The sequence below is a fragment of the Nicotiana tomentosiformis genome, chromosome 9 (assembly GCF_000390325.3).
Source record: "Nicotiana tomentosiformis chromosome 9, ASM39032v3, whole genome shotgun sequence".
Lineage (NCBI taxonomy): Eukaryota > Viridiplantae > Streptophyta > Magnoliopsida > Solanales > Solanaceae > Nicotiana > Nicotiana tomentosiformis.
The window spans coordinates 24,949,970-24,961,855 of record NC_090820.1 but is presented as its reverse complement, the minus strand read 5'-3'; the positions used below and the strand labels follow the sequence as shown (position 1 = coordinate 24,961,855).

The 11,886-nt window shown below is 36.2% G+C and overlaps 1 protein-coding gene across 2 annotated transcripts; it reads right to left on the bottom strand.

Moving 5' to 3' along the window:
- On the bottom strand, nt 1–4,328 carry LOC104118119 (LRR receptor-like serine/threonine-protein kinase RGI1). Of its 2 annotated transcripts, XM_009629301.4 has the most exons (3): nt 1,212–4,328; nt 548–991; nt 1–355 (listed from the first exon to the last, which is right to left on the bottom strand). In XM_009629301.4, the coding sequence occupies exons 1-3, from the start codon at nt 4,078–4,080 to the stop codon at nt 333–335; spliced, it is 3,336 nt and encodes a 1,111-aa protein (XP_009627596.1). In that variant the 5' UTR covers nt 4,081–4,328; the 3' UTR covers nt 1–332. The 2 variants fall into 2 exon arrangements, with proteins under 2 accessions (XP_009627596.1, XP_009627594.1); XM_009629299.4 differs by having other exon boundaries at nt 1–991; nt 1,212–4,326.
- Between the last annotated feature and the right edge of the window lie 7,558 nt (nt 4,329–11,886).

The following is an 11,886-nucleotide window of genomic DNA, read 5'->3' as shown; positions in this document are numbered from 1 at the left end:
GTAGGTCCCAAATATTTGTTTGAAAGCTGCAAATGAACCTTAAAACCTGGAGGAATAAGTTGACTTTAGTGGCTGCATAAAAGCTTAAAATTGCTCAAAAGCCAAACTTGCATATGTTGGCTTCTTTTGTTTCCCTTGCATACAAGTTGTCACACACATATCTATCTACCTTCTTCTCTTTATACAGAAAAGGGGCAGCCCGGTCCGGTGCACTAATCTCACGCTATGCGCAGGAGCTGGGAAGGGCCAGACCACAAGGGTCTATTCTACGCAGTCTTACCCTTCGCATTTCTACAAGACGTTGTTGACCTCCTGGTCACATGACAGCAACTTTACCAGTTACGCCAAGGCTCCCCTTCAGAAAATTCCAAAAAAAAAAAAAAGTAAATGCAAACAAAAGGATTATTAAACTGAAAGAAAGTAAAACTAACACTAATATGACAAACTTCAATGCAAATGTAGTTTTGGTGAATCACTTAAACTCCACTTTTGGCATTTGATGATGATGAATAAAGCAATGAGGAAGCAGAGAAGCTTGTGTTATTACTCTTTGGATACAAACTTCTTGCTTTCTCTCCTGATGAAGATGTTGCTAAGACACCCTTTGAGTTCTTATTTTCTTGCGTATAAGTTGCTGGAGAGCCCTTAAGTAAAACATCAACCTTTGCATAATCTTCCCTTTCATGTTTGATTTCCTTTAGCATTGCTGCTACATCTTTCATTGTTGGCCTTTCATCAGGAGAGGAATTTACACACAATAGGGCTACTCCTAATGCTTGTAACATTTCCTCGATCTCTGATTCTGGTCTCGAGTGCAGACTTGGATCGAGGACCTCGATTCCTCCTCTTTTCAATCTTACCCAATCCACTAGATGGACTCCGTCAGGAATTGTTGGATCGATTGGCTGCTTCCCTGTCAAGACTTCTAACATAACCACTCCATAGCTGTAGACATCACTCTTCTCGGTGATCTTCATCATATAACCATATTCTATAAAGAAAATGAACAACATTAGTATACTTAGGTCAATGATCATCAAGAATTGCTGCTGTTCTTCTCGGAAAGTTAATAAATGCAATGTGCAATCAATGCTTATATAATTAAGTGAGAAATTTAATCCGAGCAAGCATTGGACTCAGAACAATATACTAGGAGTAACGAAAACGGTAACTTGAATTGTAATTTGACATGAAATAAAAGAAATCTTTACCGGGAGCAATGTAGCCGTAAGAACCAGCAACTGTATTGGAGGACCGACCAAAATCACCATCATCGACGAGTTTTGCAAGGCCAAAGTCTGCAATGTAAGGCTCAAACTCAAGACCAATGAGAATGTTGTTGGCCTTGATGTCTCTGTGAAAAATTGGAGGGACACAGTCATGGTGCAAGTAGGCGAGCCCTTGTGCTGCCCCGAGCAATATTTGGTATCTCAATTCCCACTCCAAATAGTTACCGCTCCTCTCATGGAGAAGACTTCCTAAGCTCCCATTTGGCATGTAATCATACATGAGCAATCTTGTGCTTCTGTTCCAACAACAACCTAAGAATCGAACAATGTTCTTGTGTCGAATTGAACCAAGAGTCTTAACTTCCGCAGAGAAGGAATCCCGTACTCCACACTTATCATCATTGCATCCATTAGTTGAAGCCATGGTTGTTGGCCAAAGCTTCTTCACTGCTATAACCTCGCCATTGTTCATATCTGCACGATAGACAACCCCGGAGCATCCCTTTCCGATGACATTAGTGTCCACTAGGCACCTTAGTATCTCTTCTACTGAAAAATTGAGCTTCTGGAATGGAGTGAACTGCCAAGCCCAAGAATCTCCCATCTCGGAATCATCATCCCTTCTCATCGTCCTTCGTGCTCGAATGATAGCAATAGTTCCCATGATCACCATTACTATCGTCATGGTTACTAGCAATGCAATGGCTAATTTGAGCTTCTTTGACCTTCCCTCATCATTTCCATTTTTAGCTACTCCCACTCCATTGATATTGCTAAGATAACACGATGGCCTGCCAAATGAACATAGCCCTTCATTTCCATCAAGGTCTGATGCTGGTAACTGTCGAAAGAGCTTATTGTCAGGAAGATACCCAGTGAAGTTGTTGTATGATACGTTTAACGAGACCAGATTATCAAGCCTAGCTAGTGGATTCAAGTTCCCTTCAAGCTTATTGTGCGAAAGATCAAGTATCGACAGCTTGCTTAATGCTGAAATTTCAGCAGGAATTGGACCTGTCAGTCCATTGTAACTAAGGTTGAGAGCAATTTCAAGAGACTCAATTTTTCCTAGCTGCAACGGTATGCTACCCGAGAGCTCATTGCTGCTAAGATCAAGCAATTGGAGACTCGAACATAGGCCGATAGATGGAGGTATCGAACCCGAGAACGAGTTCTTGCTGAGGATCAGCTTGTTCAAGGACACAAGACGGCCAAAACTAGCTGGAATAGGCCCCCTGAATCTGTTATTCGAAACGTCCAAGACTTGAATCCCCGATAGAGAAGACAGAGTATTAGGCAGGGGACCTTCCAGTATATTGTTGTTAAGGTCTACCATTTGCAGCTCAGTACAGCTTCCTATCTCATCAGGAACCGGTCCAGAAAGGCGATTTCCAGACAAATCAAGAAAGTTTAAGCTCTTAAGACCCCCAATTTCTTTAGGAATTCCACCAGCAATCCGATTGTTTCCAAGTCTTAACCTCACTAATGAGCTACAATTTCCAATTTCTAGAGGTATCGAACCCGAAATATCATTAGAAATCAAGAGCAGCTTAGTAAGATTTTTCAATTGGAACAAGCCAGGAGGAATGTTACCAGTAAGTGAGTTATGTGACAAGTCCAATGCCTGAAGGTTACTACAACTAGCCAAAGTTAAAGGCACACTTCCTTCAAGTTGATTATCCCAAGCGAAAAACACAATAAGATTAGTCAAATTCCCTAACTCAGAAGGAATCAACCCTGAAATCTGATTTGTGTCAAGTTGCAATTGCACAAGGCTTGTGGCATGTGAAAGAACAGAAGGGATTGAACCAGAAATATTGTTGTTACTAAGCATAAGTTCTTGTAACTCAACAAGACTACCAAAAGATAATGGTATACTCCCAGATAAATAGTTCAAAGACAAATCAATCATAGTCAACTTAGTACAATTCCCAATCTCTTGTGGAATAACACCAACAAGATTATTCTGCCAAAGGAACAATTTTTCTAAGTTTCTAAGGTTCCCTATCTCAGATGGGATTGAACCAGAAAGACTATTTTCATACAAATACAAGTTAACAAGCTCAGAACAATTACCTAAATCAGGAGGTATCTCACCAGACAACATAGTAGTGTAAATAGACAAAGTCTCAAGTTTCTTGAGCTTACCTAATGAAACAGGCAAAGAACCAGATACTCTTGTATCTGCTAAGCCTAAAACTGTCAAATTCCCACATTCACCTAACTCATTTGGGATTTTTCCAGTAACATCTTTGTTCCCTCCTGCCCTTAACACTTCAAGATTTGACAACAATCCCACTTCACTTGGTAAAGTTCCACCAAGTCTGTTATCAAAAAGGAGAAGATTTTTTAGGCTTTTGCAATTGGCAAGCTCAACTGGGATTTTTCCAGTGAGTTGATTTGAGTTCAAGATTAAATCTTGAAGGTTTACAAGGCTTCCAATGCTTGAAGGGATGGACCCCACAAGACCATTTGAGCTTAAATCAATGCTTACAAGTGAAGAGCAGTCACCAATTTCAAAAGGTATGGTACCAGTGATATTAGCATCAGAAATGACAAGTTTTTGGAGGTACTTATATGAAGAAAGATTTGGAGGCAAAGGAAGCTCAAGACGTATAGACTGAATATTGATTTCTGTTATAAAACCTTGGGAGTTGCATGCTATGAAAGACCATTTGCATGGATTATTGTCAAAAATAGTCCAACTTGAAAAAGAAGAAGAAGAAGAAGAAGAAGTGAAGAGGGTGGCAAAGAAAAGAATGAAAGAAAGAGAAAGAAATATGAAAGAAGAAGAAGAAGAGTTGGGATTGGGAGAAGATTGTCTTCTCGAGCTTGGCATAGAGATAGACATTTTGCCTCAATTTCCAAAATTTTCTTCTCGGGTTTGCAATTGCATATCAAAACAACTATAAACTCTTTTCTTGGGTTTTGCTTTGTTTTCTCTCCTCCTCTATCTCTGTGTTTGAGTTTACTACACACACACTCTCTCTCTCTCTTTACTCAAACTCAAGTTTAAAAACTTGAAGGGTTGTGGTTTTTTTTTATTATTGATGTTTGCAGAATAAAACCACTAAAATAATATTAAGGAAAAGAGAGGATTAAACAAAGAGGAAAATGGTTAACAAATCAACCAAGCAAGGAATACCTTGAGATTGGCACCTCCTTCTGCACCTCCCACCATCTTCCCCTAGGATCCCTACAATTCCCACCACCCTTAATCAAAAATAATATTTTTTTTAATTCTTTTTTTGTAATCAGATTTTTGCACTTGTAATGCTACTTTGATTAATGTTTGTTTTTGGTTTTTGGATTTTTAAAAAAAAAAAAAAAAAAAAAGACAAGTCAATTTACCTATAGATTGAAATATTCACTGAGGTAATAGGAGTAGGTGTTTGTCTGGAATATATATAAATGAACTCGAATGTTAAACCTAGTCTAAAATCATAGTATTTGCTTATCGTCAAGATTGACCGTTTGGGTTAAAATCCTTCTTTTTTATATATGTACGTGTGTGTTTTACATAAATATAGCGGATTTACATAAATATATATCTTCGATGAAACGGTGTCATATATATATATATATATATATATATATATATATATATATATATATATATATTCTAGTCTACGCTGACACATTAAATTTTGCTGAACTCACGAATTCATTATTGTATCCGCTGCCGTAATATATATGTGTGAGTAAACATATGAATACACACAAATAAATACATATTTATATATTAATTACTAATAAAAAGAGGTAAAATTATTGTTATATAATCATGAAGTCACGTGTTTAAGCCATAAAAATAATTTCTTATAGAAATAAAAAATAAAATTATGTACAATAAACTTTTGTGTTTCGTCTTTTTTCGTACCTTGCGCATAACAAAAACTTAGTGCATGAACGTGGTCACGAGCAGAGGGGAAGAGACAACAGCTAGAGTTTGATAAGTAAACACAAGAGAGTGCAGTAATGACTAATGACTTAATCTGAGAGAGCAGTTAGCGCCAAACCCAAGTCAGTGTTTGTGTTAGTATTCCCCACAAATTAATATTTTAATTATTTATGGCTGAGTTGAAGACAGTGTACTCTTTTATTTCTTGATTTTGTCCTTAATTATTTATGGCTATAAATTCAGATATCAGTTACGTTTTAATTGGCTTTTCTCAGCTTCCCAATTATCTCTTGCCATGTCAAGATGGGATTTGGTCTCTTTTACCTTGAAAGGAAGTGTTCAATATAAAGAGGAAAATTGCACTAAATAATTTGCTACAACTTTTCACAAATTCGGCACAATAACTAACAACACCTCTTTTACTTTGAAGAATAATTGATATGTGTGTTTTACTCACTCTTCTCCTTTCAATAAAAAATATCATTGACTTTTATTTGTAATTTGACACTTTTAAATTTGATTGTATTGTTCTCTCTTTATTTAATACTTCCTCCGTTCGCTTTTACTTGGCATGTTTTGATTTTTCACGTCTCTTAAGAAATAATAAATGAAGTGCATAATTTACCATGATACTCATATTAATTTATGCATATTTTATTGATTTGAGAAAATAATTTGAAATGAGTAATAAATACTATGTGTATAACATTAAAAAAAAATTATTTTTTCTTGATAGGCATAAAATGAGAAATAAAAATGAAAATTTATTTTCAATATACATGTAAACGGAGAGAAAACATTATTGGAGCGAATATCTTAAAATAGAAGCAACGGATGGAAATATATAAAGGACTCGCATCCACTGACGTGCTACACATTCAATAGCCGTAACATGGCTTCCCAACAATTTTAAGAATTATTTCTCCCAAATTTCAGAATATAGAAAATTTCTAATGTGGGATCATTACTTAGCAAACATAAAAGTATTTTCCAAATGGTCTTTGCTAAAATATTTTTTATCTTTTCTATCCTTTTTAGATTAATATAATCCCTCCACATAATCTAATATATCAGATTCTCATAGTCATAGTATGAAAAAATTCCAATAGGAAACGTTGTATTTTTTAGTGATCATATACGATACAAATTCAAATTAGTGGGATTCCCATACTAATCTATAGTGAACAACACTCTTTCTATTGTTTTAATTCTATGTCAAGCTAGAAATATTTTCTTTTTCGTATTTCCCCTTAGTTTAACGAGCAGAGAATAAATCATATAACATGATAACCAAACAAGCTAAGTAAGGTCATGCGTATAGGCGTGCTATCTTTGGATAACATTCATTATTTTCTCAACTTATTACATCAACTATATAGTTAAGTAAATATTTAAGTATTTTTTATTAATTGTTACTTGTATTCGAGTTACTATTAAAACATAACAAACATGTATGGGGTAGATACCACTTCGTTGAATTTTTTTAATTCATATTATTAAAGATGTATATATAGATAATAGACAATAAGTAAAATGAAAATATTAGATACAAAATATAATGACCACATTTACCATTATAATGATCTATTTAATTTTTTATTTTAATAAATATTATTACCACTTATAAAAGATTCTGTGTACATTACTGCATGCATAGAAGTATGTAAGTGTTGTAGGTTGTGGGGGTTAATTACTAGTGCTAAGTATTTTTTTTTACCATACCTAATGTTAGAAGCATCTATCGGTATTAGCAAAATTGGCTTCAAGATCCAATGAAAATTTGTGCTTTTATTATGCATTAGGAAACAACTCTTGCCATAACTATTTTAAAACTTATGTCTAATTAATATTTTAGCTGCAGTAAGACTTTAAAGGGAAAGGGGAATCCCTCTTTTGTTTATTTACTTTTTTTATGGTTAAAAGTCTGCAGTGGCATCTCAATAAACTATTATAGAGTAAAAAACCTACATCATGGGAGTCACAAGGATGGAATATTTAATAAATTCCATTTCTTTAACTTATTGAATCTTTGACACAAAAACTATTACAGCTCATCTTTCTTTTTACTATCATCCACAAGTTTCATTTGTATTTTGTTTTTCTGTGGCTTAACAATGTGGATTCTGGTCTATTGTAAAAGGATAGTACAGTAATTCTTTTTTATATTTTTCCTTGAATATATGAGAGAGAGAAAAGGAATATTAAAATGGAGTAGGCTTCAAATTTGACCTTATTAGTCTTTAACAAAGCTCAATGGCGAACGGCCTCTAAACTGCAAAAATATTTCATTTGTACACTCAAACTAAGGGTTTGACCTTGTCAAACTCACCAATGAAACGAGAGTCGAGAGGGAAATTGATAGAGTAATAGAAAGAAGAACCGAAGAAAACTTGGAGAGAAATTTAAGAGTTTCTTATTTCTTCTGTATGTATCAATAATGAGGTGTACCTCATATATATACACATATCAGCTAACTACTCCTCTAACTCACTAAGCTAACTTTTAACGTAAATAACCAACTCATTAACCAACTAACTAACCAACTGCTCCGCGTCAGCTTGCTATGCTCTCAACACTCCCCCTCAAGCTGATACTTTGAATATATTTTCAACTCCAAGTTGATTCAACAAGACTTCGTGTTGTGATCTCCCAATGCTCTTAGTCAGCAGGTCTGCTAGTTGATCCTTTGTTGAGAGATGATGAGTTGTAATTACTCATTGGTTCACTATTTCTCTCACAAAGTGACAATCGATGTCTATGTGTTTGGTTCGTTCATGAAATATAGGATTTGTTGCTATTTAGATGGCAACTTTGCTGTCACAAAACAGATTAACAGGCTGGTACAGTTCAATTCGAAGTTTCATGAACAACCCTATTAGCCATGTAACTTCAGCCATACATGATGTCATGCTTCTGAATTCAGCTTCAGCTGAACTTCTGGCTACAGTTTCTTGTTTCTTTGACTTCCATGACACCAAGACCTCTCCAAATTTTACGAGATAGCATGTGACAGATCTCCTAGTCTGCAGGCAAGAGTCCCAGTCAGAGTCACATAATGGTTGTAGATATTTAGTCTATGTTGATGGCATTAGGAGTCCTAGACCCGGTGATGCTTTCAGATATCTAACAATCCTTAGAGCAATTTTCATGTGTGATTGTTTTGGGGCATGCATATATTGGCTCAGCATTTGTACTCCAAATGAGATATCTGGCCTAGTCATGGTCAAGTACAAAAGTCTCCCTACAAGCCTTTTGGTATTCTCCAGCATCATTTAGTATAGGATCTTCATGACCTTCACATTTATTAAATGTTTTGTCATACTCGATTGAAGTAAGTTTTTGATTGCACTCCAAAGGAGTACCAGGTATATTTGCTCCTCATAAGCCAAGTTCAGAGATCGGCTCTAAGGAATACTTCCTTTGACACATGTGTATTCCTCTTTTGACCTCGCAAATTCAATGCCTAAGAAGAATTTTAGTTCCCCTATATCTTTCATCTTAAACTTCTTCTGAAGGTCTTCCTTGGTTTTGACTAATAAATTATTGTTGCTTGTTGTGATGATGAAGTCATCCACATATATTAAGATCACAACTACTTCACCTCCTAACTTCTGCGTGAAAAGTGAGTAGTCAAAGTGGCTTTGAACAAATTCAGTTATTGCAGTGCTTCAGTCAACTTGAGATTCTACTGTCTTGGTGCTTGTTTCAGACCATACAGTAATTTTTGTAGTTTGCAAACTTGTTTAGTCTCCCCATGTCTAGAAAACCCATCTCGAATGGTCATGTAGACCTCTTCTAATAGATCTCCTTGTAAGAAAGCATTGTGAAAATCCATTTGATAGATGATCCAATGTCTCAAAGCTGCCACAACCACTACTAATCTAACAGTAACTATTTTAGCGACTGGTGAAAAAGTTTCTTTGTAATCCAACCTTGCTTGTTGACTATAGCCCTTTGCCTCTAATCGTTTCTTATACCTCTCTACTTCTCCTGATGATTTATATTTAACCTTGAACACCCATTTGCACCCAATGGGAGTTTTTCCCTTAGGAAGGTCCATAATGATCCGGGTGTTATTTTCTTCTAGTGCTGCAATCTCCAATTTCATGGCTTCAATCCACTTTGGATCTGCAGCTGCTTCTTTGTAACTGGAGGGCTCCACAATAGAGGAGTAGGAGTTTAAGGCAGCCTTATAAGAGTGAGTGATATGCTCATAACTGACATAAGATGATAGAGGGTGGACATAGTTGGATTTTTTGGTAGTAACAAAATCCTGCATCCACAAAGGTTGTTTAACAGTTCTAGAAGATTTTCTTAGAGTTTCAGATTGTTGTTGCTCAGTGATAGGTGATGAACTAAAAATAGACTCATCAGCTATTGTGTTATTAGGTGGAGCTGGGCATATAGAGTGATCCACAGCAGTGGAAGGAATTGGAGATGAAAGGCTTTATGTGACTGAGTCTTCTTGAATAGGTAGAGGAATTGTTATGTTGTCAGGTGTTGTGTTTGGTAAAGGTTTTGGTTGATCAGGTAAAATTTTTAGCACTGAAATAGAGGTAGTGTAGAGGGTGCAAAGTGTTTGAAAGGAAACAAGTCTTCTCTGAAGACTATATTTCTACTGACAAAGAATGATCTAGCATGTAGGTCATAGAGTTTGTACCCCTTTTAAGTGGAGGAGTACCCCATTAAGGCAGCAGGAATAGCTCTTAGTGATATTTTATCAGTGACATTAGGATTTGATGCATAGGCAAGACAGCCAAAGGTTCTCAAATGGCTAAGATTAGGAGGATGTGAATGCAACATTTCAAATGATAATTTATACTGTAAGATAGTAGAGGGTAACCTATTGAGTAGATAAATAGCAATAGAAAAATATTCTCCCCAGAATTTCAAAGGCACAGCTCCCTGAAACCTTAGAGACCTGGCTACATTCAAAATTGATCTATGTTTCATCTCTACTACACCATTCTGCTGAGGTGTATAGACACAGGAGCTTTGGTGTACAATACCATTTTTCTTAATCTACTCATCAAACTGAGAGTTAAAAAATTCACAACCATTGTTTGTTCTCAGGGTCTGAACATTAGAATAAAATATATTCTTTACTAAAGCTAGAAACTGCTTCACAATAACAAATATTTCAGCTTTATTATTCAACAAGAATATCCAAGTATACCTAGAGAAATCATCCACTAGTGTTAGAAAGTATCTCTTACCATCATGTGTGGATACTCTATAAGGACCCCACACATCATCATGTACTAGCTGGAAAGGTTTATTTGAACTAGTAGTGCTCATAGGAAATGAGAGTTTTGATTGTTTTGCAAGAGGACATACTGTGCAGTGATGCTTTGATCTAATTTAAACTGTTTCAAGGACTCTATTTTCCTGAGTATATATAAAGGAGCATGACCTAGTCTATTATGTCATACAGATAGTGGCACATTAGCAGACACAAAATAGCAAACTTCTATGTTAGGCTTTTGTAGTTGTAATTGTGATGGTAGTTGAACTTGTAAAAGAGTTGTCTTCAGGTAGTACAGCCCACAGTCTTCTCTACCAATCCCCCTCACCTGCCCACTGTAGGGCCTTGGAAGAGCAAAAGTCGGGAAAAAACACCACACAACATTTCAATTCCTTTGTCAACTTTGACGCAAACAAAAGGTTAAACTTGAAGTCAGGAATGTGCAGCACATTTTGTAATTTCTGGTCACTGAATATACTAGATGTCCTTGTGTTTGAAATTGACACCACATTACCAGTTGGTAGATGCACTTTTCCACCTCTTAGACTAGACCCATTATCCAATTTGTTCAACAAACTAGAGTTTGCTACCATGTGATTAGTAGCTCCAGTACCAATTATCCACCTATCATCAGTTATTCTGGATAAGAATGAAAATATACTTGTTGTTGCTGGTTGAGTAGAGACTGTTTCTTCATTTCCTTTACCAAGCATCTGTAGAATTTATTGGTATTGTTCTTAAGTAAAGTAGAGTGCTGAAGGGGGGTGGTGTTATCAGCTGAGTTTTGTCACTATCACCATGGTATCCTTCACTGTTGTTACCTGCAAAATTAGCTACTGGAAAAGAAATCGTGACAACGAGTGGTATGCATCAATGATCCAATATTAGTTCCAGCACTACCAATATTACCTGCAAAATTAGCTGTAGAAAATGTGCTTCCCTTCTTTTTATGCTTGAAATCGGCAGGATAATCATTCAACAACAAACAATAACAACAACCAAGTATAATCCCACTAGTGGGGTTTGGGAGGGTAGTGTGTATGCAGACCTTACCCCTACCCTGGGGTAGAGAGATTATTTCCGATAGACCCCCGGCTCCCTCCCTCCAAGAACTCCCACCTTGCTCTTGGGGTGACTCGAACTCACAACCTCTTGGTTGGAAGTGGAGGGTGCTCACCACTAGAACTAACCACTCTTATCAAACAATTCTCCCTGGTGTACCCTTTGTAGTTGCAATTGTCACAGATGAGGTTAAAATATTTTCTAGGTTTCTGATGGAATCCACCTCTAGCAGATACAAGAGCAATAACATCAAGATTCTCTATAGGCACACATGTATGTACAATTTCCCTATGGCTTTCCCTTTTCATTATCATAGAGTAAGCTTTGTTAACAGAGTGAGCTGGAATCATCATGAGCAGCTGACTTCTAGCTTGATTATACGACTCATTTAGCCCTATAAGGAATTGTAGAAGCTTCAATCTTTCCATGAACACAATAAATTCACGCGA

Excerpts from the sequence above, each read along its gene's own strand:
- LOC104118119 (XM_009629299.4), bottom strand. The coding sequence starts at position 4,080 with ATGTCTATCTCTATGCCAAGCTCGAGAAGACAATCTTCTCCCAATCCC. Across the intron at positions 992-1,211 it reads TTACGGCTACATTGCTCCCG|AATATGGTTATATGATGAAG; the intron begins GTAAAGATTTCT and ends TTTTCTTTATAG.